General features: G+C 38.4%; 1 protein-coding gene across 1 annotated transcript in view; it reads left to right on the top strand.

Annotated features, from left to right (window-relative positions):
* Window positions 1-3530: 3530 nt before the first annotated feature.
* The window catches only part of CD96 (CD96 molecule), a 65828-nt gene continuing 49269 nt past the window's right edge, over window positions 3531-20089 (top strand). The window contains exons 1-4 of the mRNA XM_054701148.1: window positions 3531-3658; window positions 5564-5914; window positions 12302-12426; window positions 19604-19829. Of these exons, the coding sequence (XP_054557123.1) occupies window positions 3598-3658; window positions 5564-5914; window positions 12302-12426; window positions 19604-19829 (763 nt within the window). The 5' untranslated portion in view covers window positions 3531-3597. The remainder of the gene's footprint in view (window positions 3659-5563; window positions 5915-12301; window positions 12427-19603; window positions 19830-20089) is intronic.

Here is a 20089-nt window from a genome sequence, read left to right as displayed (position 1 = left end):
TGATGCACTGTGTAGGCTTTCTGTTCTTGAACCTCAGCGGCCCTGTGTAGGCTCTTACTGTTTCCTCTATCTGAAATGACTTACCTCAGGGTTTCCACCACTCATTTGAGATGTTCCTAGACCACTTGGTCTCTAGGAGATCAGCCATTTTATAAAGCCCTCTGCAACCTATTCATTCAGTTCTGTTTTATGTTACTTGACTCTTTTGGTGCATGAGGGTGTTTTCACCCAGTAAAATGCTAGGTTTTCACCCAGCAAAGTGCTGAAGGAGCAGGGCTGTGTTTTATCAAAGGTATTTTAAAATCACCTAGCACCATGACTCTTCACGGATCATTTATAAGTTGGCTCTCAATAAATAAATATTTTTGATTAACTGAAACAGTTAAACATTATGTTTTTTCTAATCATTGTGGGAGGGAAACATGCAAAAGTATAATAGTCCACATGCAAAGATTTTATATAAATAGCTAAAGAATAAAATCCAAGACAAATCAGTAATAGCTGAATTAATCTCTATAAACACCACAAAAATAAATTACCTTTTGCTCAGCTTCCTGTGTCTGAAAATATCCTCTCCTCATTGAGAGTAAGGGCTTAGATGGAGCATTTAAAAAGTTTGTCCAAAACACACAATTATGGTTTGCCTCTAGCAGAAATAATGTGTAACCCTGCTTCTTTTTGTAAATAATTGAATTTGCCGCTTAGGTTCGAGAAGTTTAAGATTGCTTTTTGTGTGTGAAATGGACTGCTTCTGTTTTCTCTTTATATTAAGCAGACTATAATCTAAGGCAGAAGAAATGCTGTGCAGTTGGGATTTGGTGAGCAGGGAGGATAATAGAAGAGATTGACATGACTTCCATAGAAGAGTTATTTTTAAGTATAGAGAATTCCTGTCCCTGTGCTGAAAGGGCCTTTTTATTACCAGGACTGAGAAGCTATGGGGGCACTACCCACCACCTGGTGGTCTGTGGGGTGTTGCTGCCACCTGCTGCATGCAAACAGCTATGGAGGGGTTCTTGCCTGGGCCTGGCAGCTCAACGCCAGGTACATTCAATTCATATTCTGTGGGCATCTGAATTTTTTCTTCTTTTAGAGCTTTGGTGGTTCCCCAAGGAAAACTAATCAGATCTGATGACTCCAGGCCACAGAGGTTTCTAGGAATAGGAGCCCTGAACCAAGACCCAGCTAACACCCAAGGAGGGCAGATTTTGCCACCCAGACACTTAACTGATAATGACAACAGGCAAGGATTCCATTGGAAGTGAGTCTGTAGCTCTAGAAAATATGTGACAATTTTCTTCTTTCTGAAAAAAAGAAATTTGGGAGTTTTGGGTTTTTTTTTAAGTTGCTTCACTTAAAGCAGTTAGAAACTTCTAAATACTTCAAGGTGGGGGGGTTGCTCTCAGAAAATCCAATTTTTATTGTTTACACTGAGGTAAATTTCTCTTAATATGACAAGTGGAGTGAGGTAACCTAATTCCTTCTCTAGATGTTTAATATCTTCATTTAATAGGGACACCAACCTATAGCTCTGGATCTTGCCAATGTGTCTCCTGCCTTATTTTTGTTATTATACTCCATCGATGTGATTTACTGGAATTTCCAGGGGAAAAGAGGAATAAATGAAGATTTCAGAAGCAGAGATGTCTCCTCCTGCCCTTTAATTAACTCCCCAGCCCTCCCTGAAATCATACCAGTCAGCACCATGTGACCTAACGCCCCCCAACCCCTGGTGATCTCAAACTTAGTGGGGAGGCTGGGAATGGAAGTGGGAATAATGGTTGGGGGGAGGGGGACCAGGAAATAATCAACTCCATCTTCTGATCTTTGCAGGAAGCATCATTAGTTGAATAGAAATGAGTCAGTATGACAGTCATCATGGTGGTAGTGTAGAGGTAGCCTGGACATCCTAGAAGACAATAGGTCTTATTTCACCACATGCAAATATCTCTTTTCCCAGCTAAACTCTAATCTAGCTCTTGAATGGAAAGGGCAGTGCCTTATATCTCAGCAGCATTCATATTCTAATCTCCAAGTCCTTGCATAGGACAGAGCATGATGGATGCATGATGTCATGATCCGTTATGACAACCTGAACAGAATTATCTCCCCCTGATCTCAATAGAGTAAGCCCCAGGAACACAGCTCTGCCTGTTTGTCTTCAGGCTTGCTGTGTGGTACCCTTACTGTAGTAGTAAAATAGGGTCACAGATTATCTCACCAATCATTCATGTGGTTGTCTTATACACATGTATTTATCCGTTTTTATTCTTTTTTTTAAAAAGATTTATTTATTTATGTATGTATGTATGTATGTATGTATGTATGTATGTATGTATGTATGTATACAAGCACTGGGTACAGTCAGAAGCGCGGGAGGGTGAGAGAATTCACCAGAGCCAGAGCAGGGAGCAGAGCAGGCAGAAGGACCGAAGTACACTGCTGAGGGGAGCAGCGGGTGGTAGGAGAGGTCTGCGCACCATGTGGGACCCTCCTTTAATGGCCGGGGAGCAGCCGGGGATCGAACCTGTGCTGCAGAAGCTGCTGGCAGCTTTGCAACCCAGTGCTCAACCGCTGCACCACTGGGGAGGCCCATCAGTTTTTATTCTTAATTTATCAAATTTATGCTGTATTTGTCAGGCTAATGCTTGTTTTCTAAAGATTGGAAGGTCTATTTTATCCCAAGCTGAAAAACCAATATAATAATATCTGTCAGGAGTCAGTCATCATTCCTCCATAATTAATTAGACATTTCCCTGAAACTGATTCTGGGTCCCCTGTAACTGAAAGTAGCTGGGTGGGCAGCAAAATCCTAGGAGCTGGCTGAAGTGGGACATTCTGGGCTTTTGGATTCTGGTGGTTTCAGCCTTACTCTATATGGGTTTTGTCTGAGACATAACAAGCTCTTCTACCATCTACAATAAAGATCTACCCAGCAAGTGAGAGACTTCCCTATGTGACCTCCAGTCTGTTGTAGACAAGGGGTGAAAAAGAGCCCTTACTTCTCTAACCCCAAGAAATGTGGGTTTGCCTTCAAGAAGGGGACAATAATTTTCAGTTTGATATCTGTCATCACCCTCTGTTACTTTTCAGAGTTTATTAAAATTAAGTGTATTAATTCTTTGTTCACCCTGGAGCAATTTTGGAAAGAAAACCTATTTTAACATGGAACAGAGACACTATTATGAAGGACACTAAGCTCACATTTGTTAAATGAATTTGTACTCTTGAAAAGAAATGTATAAAACGCACATTATGAACTGCTCTGCATGATTTATTTGTTTGGGTTTTGAAGCAACTTGACTGACACAGAGATCCTGCAGGAATGAATCTTTGGATACTGCAAAGTCTTTTAACATAAGTAATACATAAAATTTAAAGAAGAATTTCAACACTAAGATATACTTAGCACTGAACCACATTATCTTCCTGCCTGCTTTGCATTTCCTGGGTCTAGCGAAGTCATAAATAGACTTAGGCGTGTGGTAAACTTGGGGTTTCTTAGCACGAACAGGGTGGCTAGACGTGGCTTAATTAAAGACATCAATTAACACCTGTGATACTATGGAATTGCTGCTGTGAGGCCTTCAGGAGACGATGGAGAAGAAATGGACATACTGTGCTGTCTATTCCATCATCCAGATACATTTTGTCAGGGGTAAGTCTTCCCGTTCTTTCTTGTCTAGCCAGCCGTTTTAAGAGTGAAGGGGGCCTCTGTTTATTTAAAATGTCTGTGACTGCTGCTGAAATTAATCACCAAAAAACAGATCTCTACTAAGGTTTTTAGTTATGTATTTAAGTGACAGCTATTGGAGAGATGTTAGCGTATAGCAATGATTACTAATGAATACTGAAAACAAAAAAGAAATGGGTGCTTTGTGCCCCTGCACTGAGACATTTTCACCCATTTCCTTCCTAAAACGATCTCTGGAGTAATTGCACTAGTGTGCTTTTTGGAAATGAAATGTTCTCCAAGCAGTAGTCAGAACAATTTCAGAATACTAAAAACTTCTCAGAACCCCACATGCTCAGAGTTCCTTGCTCCACTTTTTCTCTCTCATGTATCTTTTTTCCTTTTAGATAAAGTAAGCATTTCCTCTCCAAATACTAATGACTCTGGGTATTGAACATATGTTGAATTTTAATGAGGCGTGTTAGTGTGTGGACCTGGGAGATGGAATGGGATCCTTAAGACACTGGGAACCAATACCTTAAGGGCTTATTTAAAAATAGCAGGAGGAAAGATTAGTTTTGCCTACCATAGCATGAGCATATTACAGTGAGCCAGGGTGTTTTAAGAATTAACTGCCTTTCACATTAAGTTACCAAGATTTTAAGGAGAATTTCTAAATCAAATGTGACTTTGGAATATAGTGCTATCCATAGAATCAGAGGCATATTGTCAGACAAAGGAGAGCTCACAGGGAGTTCCATTAAACTGACTAACCTCTGCCTACCCAAACTTCTGCATCCATAAAAGTAAAAAATTCCCATTTGTCAAGTACCTTTAAAAATCTTGTATCTTCTCAGATGTCTGTCATCTTTTTATCTCTTCCCTTTGTGAGCTTCAGTGGCACTCGTCACAATAATATATCATTCCTATAACAGAATTCCATGTTAATTCTAAAACTGAGGCCTATAATATTGAAGGCATGTGAGAGACTCAGTGCTTAACATATTTCAAGTGTGCAGTGCTATTTGATGAGAGGGACTCTTCTTTTTTAATGTCTAGTATTTCAAAGCATTGATTATTGACAGAACTAACCAATGGTTTTTTTGTCTTTAGTGGAAGCCCTACCTGCAATATTTTCTGCTTTCCTCCCCTTAGGATCCCCAGCTACAAAGAAATGAAGGTCCTTTCTTTCCTCATATCTCAAATGTCAAATTTCCTGCCGTTCTCAACTAATTTGGGAGGCAGTTGGAGATTATGAGGTTAATAGAAAGAGCACAGATTCTAAGCAACCAAATTTATGTTCTTTACTGGAGATATGTCTGTGACTTGGAGCAAATCATTTAATCTCTCTGCCTGTTTCCTCTTTGATAACTAGTGTTAACAGCATCACTCTTTGGTGTGTGAGAATTAAACAAGCTAGCATGTGTAAAAGCCTTTTGGACACATGCATTAGTAAAAATTGCTGTATGCATATGAGTTATGTTTGCAGTTTCAGAAAATGCCTCTAGTATTATATGCAGCTGTTGATTCATAATCCCACCCCCATAAAGCCATTACATAAATGCAAGATTTATTGTCATAATAAGTTTGCTTGTAGACTTTACTTTTCAAATAGGCTTAATTTTATTCATAGGTAGTGAGAGATAACCAGATAAAGGGATAGTCAGAAGTTAGTCAATTCATCTAGCGCCCTTAAGTAAATGCCTCTTCCTTTGCATTAAGTCTCATGCTTCTGTGTTTGGATCAGGCACATGCTCTCTTCTGCCCCTACTGCAGCCAGGGAGATGCTTCTTCATTGGCTTCCTCACCTTACCAAAGTGATCAAGGATTTAAATTAAGAATCATTCAAGTTGAATTATGCAAACTGATGTTCATGACATTTCTTTTCAGGGATATGGGGAGAAACATCCAATGCAGAAAATATTTATGCTTCACCTGGTTCTAATGTCAGCCTGATTTGCCAAACCCAAAAGAAAGGCTTGGTGCAGATGCAATGGTCCAAGATCACCAATAAAGAAGAACTGATTGCCGTTTATCATCCCCTGTATGGCTATTACTGTACCGATGGGAGTCCCTGTGACTCACTGGTGGCTTTCACAGAAGCTCCTGGAAATGTGTCAGAATGGACTCTGTACTTAAGGAACATGTCCTCCTCGCTCAGTGGGAACTACGAGTGTACCTTTACTATGTATCCAGAGGGCATTCGAACGAAAATCTACAACGTTCTCATTCAGACAACTGGTAAGCATGACACATAGAGGGAGGATAGTGCTTGTTTCCATCAGCTTACATTCATTTGACAAATATGCATCATGCACCTGCCCTGTGGTAGGCATGGGGCTAAGTACACAAAGATGAGGCCAAAACAGGAATTATCTGTAAGGGAAGCAGAAATTGATCACACATACTGTGAAACAGGGATAAGTGATAAGAACTACAACCATCTTGAGAGAGAGCATGACAGGCCAGGGAAATTGACCCTGAGAAAACAACACCTCCACTGAGGACTGAAGAATGAGTAGACATGAGAAAATGGGTCCATGCTGGTGGGCCTGCAGTGTGGACAGTCAGGGTGAAGGTGGAGATAAGGAAAGACCAGATCATAACTGGACCTACTCACCCATATCCAAGGTATAGATTTTCATCAAAGGGCCATGGGAAGTTATTGAAGTATTTTCAACAAAAGAATGGCACAGTGTTTGGAGCCTGATTGTATTTGTCTTATAAAATGATTGTGTTGGTTTCAAAATGAGAATGGATTGAAGGTGGACAAGAAGGAGAAGGTGGAGCCTAATTAGGAGATAAGCCCAGGAAAGACAGAATGGTAGTGCAAGTAGATATAGTAAGAATATGTTAAATTTTATGTATTGGACATAAAACAGAGTGTAATAGAGCGGATATGGGGCAATGGCAGTATGAATGAGGGGGAGAGAAAAATTGAAGGTGACATCCAGGTAACTGGCATGCACACCTGAATGGTGGTACCATTCATTGAAATGGGGGATGGAGCAAAGAAAGGAGAGCAGGTTTGTGGGGAGAATTTATAAAAGTGGCTTAGGATATAATTCAGTATAAGGCAGGTGAAGTACCTCGGAGCAGGGAAGACATGCAGCATTCACACATACTTGCTTCAGAGGTCCGCATTTGAAGGCAAGAATCTTAGGCTTGAGTTCAGGCTTTTTTCTGACTAGAAATGAATTTTGTCTGGTCATGTAAATTCTCTGTCCTCACTGTGCCCATGGAAAATGTTGATAATAACACCTACCTTACGTTACTTGGCCCTAAAGTAAATAATTTCCATTTCTACTCATGGAAAAGAATTAAAATGAAGGCCAACAAATGCAAAATGCACTGGATATGAAATGTTTTTGACTCAGGGGCAAAGTGGCCTGTTAAAATAAGAAAAAAATAATGACTCGTGGAAACTACGCTAACAGTCATGGAACTGCCCCGGATAATAAACATGTGTGGATTTATTATCTCTGCTTCTTATCAAGAGATAAGATCAGGGTATTAAAACAGCCCACCTTCCTCTAGGAATTCCTCCACCATTACCTTAAAATGCTCTGCTCCATTGCTGTTTTCCAGGAAAAAAAAAAATTGTTCAATTGGGGATGGGGTGGGGTTGAATGAAGAGAAATGTAGCGATCTCTATAGAATACTGTTCAGCTACACACACTTTGGAGTCAGGTAGCTGGGATTTGAATGTGGCTCTGTCACTTACAAGCATCTCATCTATGCCAGGTTATTTCAAGTCACTAATCTTTTGCTTCCCTACATAATAGGTATGGATAATTACAGTACCTCCTTCATAGGTACTATTATTTTGATGATTGAAGGAGATAATTTATATAAGGCACTTAATATAAATCCTGCCAAAGGGTACTTATAGTTAGGTAAATGATAGTTTTCATTAAGAATAACAATAATAATAATGAATAAACACTATTCTCAATTCTTATCAAAAATGAGTGCTCCTCCCTCTCTTTTTATTTGCCTCATTTGGAACCCAACAGGACATCTGCCATTCATTAGCACAAAATCATATTGACCTTGGCCTTGCACCTAAATCTGCATGCTATACTGTTGCATACCTGAAGATCTAATGTTTACTCCCTTGAGAATTAGCAACATGAATTGACATACCCTATAGAAAATTGGGTATGGGATGGCTCAAGATGTGAAGACAAGAATGAAGAAGAACTAGCATGTTATCCAGGAAGGAGAGTGGTATTGCCACTAAGGAAAGCATGTTTCTTACAAGCAGAGGGAGCTAAGTTATAGCTACTAAAAGGTGCCAGCCACTGGAAATGCAGAAGCCACATCTACATGCTTTGCATAGTCTGAGATTTCCCCAGACTTCTGTTTACAATCTTGCTGTTTGCAAAACAGAAAGAATAAAAATGGACCATAAATGAGCACCTGGAATAGAGCTAAGGGGGTAGACACTGAACACAACCGGTAGTTGCCAAGCAAAAGCCCTACCAAGTCCCCACCCAGTGACACCTCCCTTCCCTCTTCTGCTTTTGCTCCTCACTCACTTCTCTCACTGTACCACTTCCCTCTCACATTCTTGTGACATCCCCAAACTTGCTAGCTAGTTTGGGAAGCAAAGTGTACCAGAAGTACAAATATTTATGAAGTACATAAACAAATGCAAAGAGAACTCATGTATAAAAATCTAAATATTAACCTGCTGAGGAGCCACTGGTGGTTGGAACCACTTCCTGTTTCCGTCTGTTATCATCTGAGTCATTCTCCTCAGGTCTTTGCTCACAAAAGAGTGTGTCTGCATCCCTTGTTCTGGGAAGGTCTGCCATCAAAGGGACTTTGTTGTTTTTTTTTTACTGCATTTTGCTCCTGCATGTACCCTGGAGCTCTAAGGCCATAGATGAGAAATATAATAAACAGTTTGACATTTCTTCTTTTTCATTTTTGGTCGATAGGGTTTTTTCATAAGTTAGGAGCTTTCTGGTTATTGCAAGAAACACAGTTCTCTAAGTTAAGTCTTGGGTTATTTTAATGGAGGTTTCCTTAATTTTAATGCCACTGGATTCCAAAATACTGCAGATTTTAATATTTTGATGCATTTTAAAATTTGTAATTATTAGGATGCATTATGAGAGTACAACATGGCTTTAATCTTCCATCGGGAGGAATCCTTTTAATGTGGTTATTGGAAGCATTAGTAAGAGGAGGAGGTGTAGTAGTAATAATAGAAAGAGGAGGAGGAAAGGTAATAGAATTAATGTAGAATATAATATTTTTATAATCTATCATTTGTAGCAGAATATAATCTTAATAATCTTAGTCTAACTACATGCTATTATCCTACGTGAGGTGATAGATGTTAACGAAACTTACTGTGCTAATCACTTTGCAATATGGACACATCAAATCATCATGTTCTACACCTGAAACTAATACAATGTTATAAGTCAACTATATGTCAATAGAACCAGGGGGAAAAAAATCAAAGACTGTGCCTCTATCAGGGGATCAGCGTATTACTAATATTGAGCAACTTTTCATGTTCTTGTGATCATTGACTGTCTTCTTGGGAAAAATGTCTCTTCAATTTCTTCTGCCCACATTTTAGGGTTGTATTGGGTTTTTGTTGTTACTGAGTTGCATTAGTTCGTTAGACATATTGGATATTAACTCCTTATCAGATAGGTGATTTGAAAATATTTTGTCCCATCCTACTGCCTTTACATTTTGTTAATGGTTTACTTTTCTGTATAGAAGCTTTGTAGTTTGGTATAGTCCCACTTGATTACTTTTGCTTTTGGTGTCAGACACAAAAAAGATCATTGCCAAGACTGATGTCAAGGAACAAACATATTGAGTTTGATATATATGGAATTTCTACTTTTAATTTTTTGAAGAATAGCCATGCTGCTTTTAAAAAGGGCTGTACCAATTTACATCTCTACCAACCTTGCACCAAGGTTCCCTTCTCTCCACATCTTCTCCAAGATATATGCTTTTGCATTTTTCTTTTGGGTAATATGCTTTTGCATTTTCACAAGTGTGATGTGATATCTCATTGTTTTGATTGTATTTCCCTAATAATACATTATGATGAGCACCTTTTCATGTGCCTGCTGGCCATCTGATTGCCTTCTTTGGAGAAAAGACTATTCAGATCCTCTGCCCATTTTTTAGTCCAATTGTTTGATTTTGTTTTTCTGATTTGTGAATTATTTATATATTTTGTTTATTAACCCTTGTTGCATATTGACTGTCAAATAGCTTCTCCCATTCAATGGGATGCCTTTTTATTTTGATAATCATTTCTTTTGTTGTGCAGAAACTTTTTAGTTTGCTGTAACCCATTTGTTTATTTTTGCTTTTGTTTACAAAATTTAATAATGTATTAAAGACTTGAATATAAGACCTGAAACTGTAACAAGGTGGTGCCCAGGAAAAGGGGAACTTCCTGCCCTGTAACAAAACCATAAAATACATACAAGAAAATAGGGAATAGTCTCCATGACATTGGCCATAGAGATCTTCCTGGGAATTTTATTCCAACAGTAAGGGAATCAAGTGGGCTTGCTTGAAAATAAACAACAACAAAGGGCAGAATGGAAAGGGCATGGCTCATCACGTGACCCATGTGCATTCAATTCTCCAAATCAAAGATCTAAACCTCTACCCCCAATAGCTTCTGGAAGTCCTTATTCCTTCCATAGGTGCAGCAGCAGCATCACTTCTGGCAGGAAATGTAAGGCTCGTTGGGTCTGGTAGTTAGCTAATCTGTCTCAATCTTTATCGCTTTAATGACTCTATGAAAAGATACTTTGGTTTTTTGGCCCCACCCATTTCCCCCTATGGTAAGAGAAAGAAGTTCAAATAAAGACTCAAACTGAACAAACATTGTGATTCAATAATTATAAATGTCTAAATAGATGATGGTACATAAATGAATGACATAAGCCTCTATTGCAGCCACAAGTAGTTTAAGAATTATACAAAACTACTTAAAAAGCATAGGTAATATTTGTAGGTAAATGGGACTACAAAAGATGAGAAAACATATGTATACAAACAAAATCCACATAACTATAAAAAAAGAAAAGATAAGAAAATTTTCAGGATACTGGAATGATAGAGCTGTTTTCATTTATAAATTATTATTTGCTATTATTATAGGGTAGTTGCAAATGTGTATGTATATGTACAATAACTTTCCCAAAAAAGAGAGACTTTAAACAGATATTTTTCTCATGTGCTTTCAAAGAGTTTTCCCTATATATTTTTCTGCATCGCTCCTTTTTTGAATAAGGGTTTATAAGCTCTAAAAAGATAATTTGATATAAAGACAAAAAGCAGGCCGGTGGATATCAGGAATTTGGTGAGAAAGAGGCATGAATAGACAGAGGAGCATGGGGAATTTTTAGGGCAGTGAAAGTATTCCGTGTGATGCTGAGTCCTAGGGCAACTTAGAGATAATTATGCAGCTTCAGGGGCAGTGCAGGGACTTCAGGAGAGTTAAGGAAGGCTCCAGAGATAAGGGCAACAAATTCCAAAGGGGACTAATCAAACACTCCAGGACTAGGGGAAACAGGACATTCCTGGACAAGGATGATAGAGAAAAAGGACTCTAAGTTAAGGGCAGGGACACAGAGACTTAGTTCTGGGCACAGAGACATTTAGGCAGTGAGACCACCAAGATCTAACCAATCTCAGAGACTGGTGGAACCTTAGAATAACTAGGGAAAGAAGGTCTATATTCCCTGAGGCCCGACTCCACTTCGGCTCTTTTGGCCCTCCCTGACCTGGTTCCACTGGCCTGGAAGTCCCACTTTATTTCTGTCCCTTTTCTCCTCAATAATCTTTTTCTTTATCTAAATAAATCTGCCTTTTTTCCACTTGCTTGCCTGAGCGTCAGCAAAGTTCCTGCTGCGGCTTCGTGAGACACCAACTGTGCTGGTCTAGTGCCTGGGACTCAGCACTTTTCCCACAGCCTGGGATCCGTTCGGGCTGGGAGACTAGGCCCGAACACCTGAAAATACAGTATCAACACTGCAATGTTCAAAACCCATAGACCAGACAACAGAGTAAACCCAAATAAATAAACTATGGACTTTGGTGGTAATGATGTGTCAGTGTGGATTCATCAGTTGTGGCACTAGTTCCACATGGTGAGAGATGTTGACAGTGGGGAAGCTGGTGTGCATGGGGCAAGGAGAACATGGGTACTCTGTCCACTCAGTTTGCTATGAACTAAAACTTTTCTGGAAGTAGTTGCCTATTAAAATGTCTTAAAATATAAAGACATTTATTAAATGTCTTTAATAAAATATTAAAATGTCTTAAATTATAAAGTTTTATAATCTCTCTTATCAAGGAAAGCACCCGTTTGGGGTTAAAACAGAGAAACATAACAAGTTGGAGTTCACATTTGTTAGGGCAGTTTTCCTGTAATTTTCCAGCGATCAGCATCTCCCTGTGCTTCTTAGTGTATCCATTTTGCTATTTATGCAACAAGGATTACAGTCTGGTTTTGCACTGTGAGGACAGATGGATCTGAATATCAAAACTGTTCTCATTTCTTCAGTAAAAAACACTTTATAAACCAATCACAGACCCATGACTTTTTCACCTTATGTTTTGTTGCAGTGACACCGCATGAATGGAGAAGTAACCATACAATAGAAATAGAGATAAATCAGACTCTGGAAATACCATGCTTTCAAAATATCACCTCAGAAATTTCGTCTGAGTTCAACTTTACATGGTTGGTGGTAAGTGTTGCCCTTTTCAGTGAATAACTGCAATCTTTAAATATTAATGAAGTAAAAATGAATAACCAGCAATAATAGGAAGGTAACATATTGAATAAGAGACAGGCATTATGTGGAGGGTTGGGGAATGGCCAAGGTTTGGGGAGGAGGGGTTTGGGCGGGGCACGAGGATTCCTTCTAACTCAGCAATCGTCCAAGTCTTTGAATGCAGTAATTTAGAAAGTCATTTCTAAAGGTTAGTTCCTATTTCAAACTATACACCAAATCATGATTACAAAGAGAAAAAGAGAGTGATGATTCCTGGGTAGGATTCATATCCAGCAGAAGCCCCTACTCATAAATATGTTTTATCAGCAACATATACAGAGGGTTAAGCCCTCTTTTCCCAGAACCCTTTGTACTGCATTCTGGGAAATACTGTTTTATATCAGGAAAAGCAAATTCTGATGCTTGTAAAATATAAGAAGAAAATGTACATAAGAGAAGCAGAACTTGTTTAAGAAATAGTCCCTGCTCAATTCTATTAATGTCACAGGGATAATTGCATGACCCCAGAGTTACCATGTTTTCTGACTTAAAAATTTAAGAAAGTGAAAAATCTGAATTTTTATGAGATCTTTTCTAATACTTTCAACCAATGGCAACCAGATATTAACAAATCCAGTGATAACATAAGACTAACACAATTGTAAAGTAAAACCATAAACTTAATTTCAAGAATCACATGATAGGGTACTTGTTCAGATGATCCAGAATAAAATTATATTATTTTAGATTGTCATCAAAATGAAAATACAAAATTTAAAAATTCTTACAGAACTCAGAGATCTTCATGAATGTAATAACTGATAGAGTTTGTAAAACAGTGTATTCACATGATTGATCATTTGTATTGCAAGTTACCTAGATTTTTGTGGACTGTCATGGAAACTAAGCACAACATAAAAAGATTTCTCTAGGGTTGTGATAAATACAAAATAACTGACTTGCAAGTAAGTCTTAAAATACACTGTCTAAATATTTTTTGAATAGTCAGGAGTATGAAAAGAAAAAATATTATAAAATTACTTCCTCATGCAGTTCTAAATTCTACAATGTCTTTCTGTCTTCTATCAGAAAACACTTTTTCTCCCTTTCTAGAGCTTGATTTCCAAAATATAAGGATTCCTTGGCATTATGCCTACTCTTAGTATAAGTCATTTATTCTTAACTTAATATATTGTGGTTCTTACAGAAAGGTTAAAACATACAGGTGATCTCAGGAGAACAGAAACCTGCTATACTAAACATGACCACAGCCACAGAAATGTACTGTCTATGCCTTGCTCATATTACTATTTTCCACTAATAAGCAAAAAGTTTCCACCCTAATTATCACCAATTCATTATCAATGGGAATAATAAAGTTATTATTATTAAATAATAAATAATAATAAATAATAATAAATAATAAATAATAATAAAACTAATAATCAAATTTAATAAAACTTTGTTGTACCTATTTTTGCTGGCAATTAAATTGATCTGCAATACTCTTATCTCAAGGATATATAATGTGGTTTTGGCAAGTAAATGCAAAGCTTTCAGTCAGCCTCTGTATTTTGTGACTAAACCTTTCCAAGGCACAAAGAAGTGTTACTCCCTTCAAAATCACCCAGCGTCTGCTCTAGTGAGAGAATATAGACACTGGATAAATTCTTAATAAATAATGAATGGATCTGTTTCTTGTGTTTTTTTCCCCACAGTACTGTTCATTGCCCTCATATTAAATTGATGGTCACTAAATTCATGTTGGTTGTTCGATTGGTTAGTGAATGGCAACTCATTAACAATCAATGACTAGGTAACTGATAAAACATTCTTTATTGTGGGTTTTCTTCAAAGAAACTTGGAAGGCTATATTGATATTCTCTTTGGATCCTACCGTGACATTTAGGATAAATTAAGGACAGAGTAAACCAAAGGTCACACAGTGAGAGCGTAAAGTCCTACACTTCCACCAGGCCCTCAAGCTATGCTGTCACTTTAAAGAATGCATCATGAAACAGACAACTTGAAGAATCTCTCTGAAAGAAACCTCTTTTCAAAGGGAACATTGTATTGGCAAACGTGCTGATTAAATTCCTACTGTGCACTCCCCTTTTAAATGTCACAATCTATTTGTTCGTATGATTTAAATCTGTGCTCCACACTGTTGATGGCTGTGGGATTTAACAATTCTCATGAAGTCATCTGATGTTTTTATATTAGGGAATAAGCTGTCGCTCTTCATCTCATAACTGGATGGGTATTTCTGCAGAGCACATAAATATTCCCTCCAGTCCATAGTTTTCTTTGATCTCTTGTTAAAGAATAATAATCACAATGACAAGCCACTTGTTCTCACAAATATGATATAACTGGCTTTTAGAAAAAGGTTAAAAAGTGAAGATGGTGAAGGTCACCTCAGGACAGTAGAAACCTGAAATGCTGAAGTCAGTGACTCTGGGAAACTACTACGAGTTCCCACTTCAAGAACTAACTTATGCCCTGTCAGCTATTTTCCATATTAAAATTATTTGAATCTAGGTCAACAGAAAGGATAAGTCATGTATTCCTGTATGTGGAATTTTGTAAAATCTAATTAATGCCTTTATGATCCTCATGGGAAAAGTTTTTGGAAGGATTCCCAGTTATCATTTTAAAATTTGTTTGTGTCAGATCCTGTGCTAAATCTATGTCAAATAGGTTCCTGGAGCAGATACTCTGCCCTGGGGAAAGTTACACTCCAGGGTTGTGAGTACACAGGAGCAGACAGCCATCAGGTACAAACAGGGTCCATTGTTGGTATAATATGAGCGGTAACAAGGTCAACACAAAGGGTAGACACTGATGGTCTTCGTGCACGGTGGAGTGATCTATAAGAGGGCATAGAATGTGTGTGTTTAGATGGGATGCAACCAGTAAATAAAGGACAAGTGATATTTTTTTACTTTATGTCCTGGGGCCCAAGCATAAAGCCATCAGGGAAATTGTGTAGGCTTATTCTGGGAGCTTCTAAATATGATACTCTAATATTCTGTTATCATTACAAACTCTAGTCATAATTTCCCATAGTGTACTTTCTAATTCAATCTAATAAACACATGTGAATCTCTTTTCACATCTAGGTCCTACAGGAATACAAAACTATATTGGGCATATTTTTCCAACCTTGCAATATAACTTTAATAAAAATATTTAAAAATGGGAGCATAAAGGGAAAATAGTATGACTCTGACTATATGGATGTGGAAAAGTTTCTTTGGATATGTTTGAACTGGATAATTAAAAATGATAGGCCTATGAGTACAAGTTGGCAGTAGGTGCTGGAGGCAGGTGTTGAGGGACAATTTGTCCCCAAAGTTGGGGGGCAAAGAAAAATCTATGATTTTTCTCCCTAAAATCATGAAAAGGAGAAGGATTGTCAGTCCAAGATATGTGATCAAGCCACATAGTTAAAATTTAGATGCTAATGTTTCTTTAAATTGTTATTTATAAATATATCTCTTCAATAGGCTCATCTTCAATATTTTTAATGTTTTATATTTAAACAAAAAGTGAAATGGTACTATAAGCAATGTTGGGAAAACAAAACTATCACCTTTTACCTGATGGCAGTTGACTCTAATTTTCTTCACTGAAATCAAAATTAAAGTGCTAGCCAGCCTACAAAGTGTTGAGAACCCTTCATGATGATGGGAAGAATATTGTTCTGGTGCTCTGCAAAATGAATGGGAGAGCTTTGCAAGTAGCCTGCTTTGGCCGCACTGAGTGGATAGTGAATAAATGGAGGAAATGTGAAGACAGAAAGCAATTTGAAGATAAAGAAGCAGCAATCAATGCAGTTAACAGAATTTACAGAATGATCTCTATACACTTGACACCTGCCTTGTAACATAGTCAATACAGCCAGCTATGACTCAGTCCACTCAGAGATGAGACAGTATCACTAGTCAAATAGTACCAATGTCCCTTTTCTTGATTGAAAATTCTGATTCTAGTATAAAATTCAGAAAGCTTCCATGAATTACTTGAGCTTTTCTCAGTTCTTTAGAGCCATAAGGAGCTAGCTTTCCATGATTCAGTATGACCCACCTAGTTCTCATCATGCTAATTATTTTATCCAACTCCCATATGTAATTATTTATTGGAATATTTCCATCTGCACTTTTTTGTGAGAAGAAGGCAGTTGGAGGCTGATGCTGAGTTTTTCAAGTTTCAAAAATTATTTATTTTTCTTCTGTGGATCCTGAATCTGTATTTGTTTTTCTTGTGAATTTGTTCTCCTCAAATAGATTCTAAGCAGAAAAGGCAAGCACTCTTTGTTCTACTACTTTTATGAGGTTGTACACAGCAAAGTCATTAACAGCCTGACTTTTGGAGGGAAATTTTTGTTTTCAAGTCTTGGCTCTACTATTTGGTAGCTGTGTGACCTAAGATCTAGAATTAGAGCGAGGAAGGCCTCACCTCAGGTAAGGTCTATTTTCCCCTGGACCTGGCATCCCTGTTCTTTGATGCTAAAACTTAACTATTTTCTTACTTTGTGTGGTCTTTGAGCAAGTTACTTAACCTCAGATTATTGTAGGGAGTATACAAGACTTGAAAGAACTTTACACAGTGCCTAAAATGTAGTAGGTGCTAAGTAAATGTAAGCAATGATGAATAGTGGTCAGGACATAATTAGTACTATTTCTCCTCCCAACACTAGACGTTTCATTGTTTGCCTGTGCTGGTTTTCTCCACCACTCCTCTTTGCTCCATGCAGGCAGCCACCCCCTTTATAGCAGAATTTCTCAGGATATCCTGCTGTACATTGCAAGGTATACTTTGCTACAGAACTCCATTATTCCCCAGAGAAGAACAAACCCTTTTCTATCTATACCAGTCAACTTCCCAGAGAAAGAAAAAACTTTGGCACAAAGTGGGCTTTTCTGTATATCTTTCCTTAATCAATGAAATCATCCTGGTCAGTCACACTCAGCCCCACGATAAAGGAAAAAGCAGTTTTTCTCATCAGCCTTGAAACTCAGCATCAGCCTCCAACTGTCTTCTTCCCACAAAAAAGTGCAGATGGAAATATTCCAAATAGCAAGTCATTTACTAAATGATCAAGAAACACTATGAGCTCCAAATTCTTTCCAAAACCATTATCTACATGAAGCAAGAGCTGTAACACTTAGCTGTTGTGCTACAGGACCTGCAGGGGGCACCTGTCTCCTTAATTATTGGCCTCCAGAGCAGCAAAGACGGTGGTGCCTTTCTCTTTTTCTGCTATCACTATCAAAAGTTTGATGCTCCTTTTAATGGTGACGCTTCTGTCTTCATAATATAAGTCCTCTCCCTTTAATTTTACAGAAACACAGACTCTTCGGTTCTCCTTTCTGTGGGTATCAGACACACACACACACACACACACACACAGCTTCAAGAGTAAGTCTTAAGCAAACTATGATTTGTTGTGAACAGCACTATCTGTGTATCTGTGCATCGAATCGATACCAGTGCTATTGCCCTAAAAACTGTCTTAGGGTAGGAGTTTCTACTATGTATAATCTGGGACTGTCTGCTTAGCAAGCCTGCCTTCATGCCTCTGCTGTGTCTGCTCCCAGCCCATATTTGAATTCTCTTACTCACTTGCTTCCATTTCTTCTACTCCTAATCTGTCTCATTCTTTTAAGGCTAGAGATTACAAGTAACAGATCTTTGGTTCCATTATTTTGACTCCTTCCCCATCCACTGCATTCCTCTTCACTCTCCTTCACTACTGTTCCCTGCATTCCCCGGACTCTTGAGCATAAGGAGTCAGTCATTTTCTGTTTATTGTTAGATCAGTTATTCTCAGGCCTGGCTCCCTTGAGGACCTTTAGAAAAAATGCCCCAGCCTGAACTTCATCCCAGAACAACTAAATTAGGCTCTCTGGAGAAGAAGCTTATACATCAGAATGTTTTCAAAGCAACTCAGTTGAGAATATTAACTTCCACTAAAGAGGTAGAAGAACCTGACCCTTTCTTTTGGGTCCTTCTCCTTGAGTCCCTCAAGACTCTCACTGAGCCCTCAACACATTTATTGATATTGAGCTACTGTGACCACCCCCTTCACTTTGTCCATGGAAATTCTGGGTAGGGAAAGAATAATTGTGGTTTTTCTTCATAGACCCATGAAAGGATATGAAACAGAGAAACCAAGTACTCCAAATAAACTTTGATTTCCAAAATTCAGATATTCAGATTATTTTTCATGCATCCCTTTTTTAAAAAAAAAAAAAAGATTGTTTGTTTGTTTATTTATACAAGTGCTGGGCACAGTCAGAAGCGTGGGAAGGTGAGAGAACTCACCAGAGCCAGAGCAGGGAACAAAACAGGCAGGCTGACAAAATACACCGCTGACGGGAGCAGTGGGCACAGCAGGAGAGGTTTGCTGGCCATGTGGGACTCTCACAGGCAGCCGGGGATTAAACCAGCGCTGCAGAGGGTGCGGGCAGCTTCACAGCCCAGTGCTCAACCACTGCACCACCTGGGGAGGCCCTCATGCATCCTTTTTAAAGGTAGAAGGGCCAGAACCATGACTTGACTGATATAAGGAGGTAAGGAGGTACCTACAGCACCTCATTTTCAGGCGCACAACCTTCACTTAAAAGACCCCAAGAGTAAGTGTGTCCTTAAATTTTGTGCCCTACATACTTCTTTACCTCATCCTAGTCTAGGATTTAGAGGAGAGCTAAAATGAGGCCTTTTCTAGAACAATTTAGGGAAGAGAGGGTAACTATAATTATCTAGTTCAGATCAAGATTTAATAAGCAAAAGTTATATAGCCTCAACAAATTTTAGCAATAAGATTCCAGAACTTAAAGTGAGACTTATTATTTGCCATTAGCCCCCAGCACTATGCTCCTCAAATCCTCCTCCTCCCCCAAATATGCAGCTTATAGCAGGTTATGAAGGGGAAGATCTAGTCAGAAGAGGAGCAAGTTTCTCTCTATGTTAGTAGAGACTGTTGGTGGTTTGTGACTGAAAGTTACGTGTAATGATACTTTCTCTAGTAACATTAAATATCTCTTAATTTAGTATCATCCTCCAGACTTTTATAAGATATAGGTGAATTCATGCATGTGGCAAAATTGTACACTCAATAACTGGTAACTAACTTTCTCACCAGGAGGACAATAGAACTCAGGAAATACTTATCAGGAAATACTCAGGAAATACCCAACATCATCTCATCAGCAAGTCCACATCACTTAAAGACAGAGTCAAGCTGGGTACAAACTACAGTCTCCAGCTTTCTCCAGTCCAAGTCCATGATGATGGCCTGACATTCTCTTGCTGCGTTAAAGTCAATACTAGCAAAATCTTGAGGAGCTTCACTAAGGTCAAAGTTTTTGGTAAGAGTTTTCATTCATTCTCTCGACTCCCTTCCATCCTCCTGTCAATTTCTCCTGCCTTGGTCTCTGCTACAGAAGAAGAACCCTGCTAGCTGCTGGGTAGCCAAGCAAGGGTTGCTCTTCTGGAACTCTCTTTTCTTGATGCTTGTCATTCATATTGGGGACAGGGAGGAAATCAGGATGTTAAACAAAATGATGGTTCAGTTAGTAAAATAAAATCACAAGATTTTAATTTAAAATCTTAAAATCATAGATTGATC

Source organism: Talpa occidentalis, unplaced genomic scaffold (assembly GCF_014898055.3).
Source record: "Talpa occidentalis isolate TD23 unplaced genomic scaffold, MPIMG_talOcc4v2.1 talOcc4.4, whole genome shotgun sequence".
NCBI classification, from domain to species: domain Eukaryota; kingdom Metazoa; phylum Chordata; class Mammalia; order Eulipotyphla; family Talpidae; genus Talpa; species Talpa occidentalis.
The sequence above is the reverse complement of the archived record's forward strand: the minus strand, read 5'-3'. Positions and strand labels throughout refer to the sequence as shown.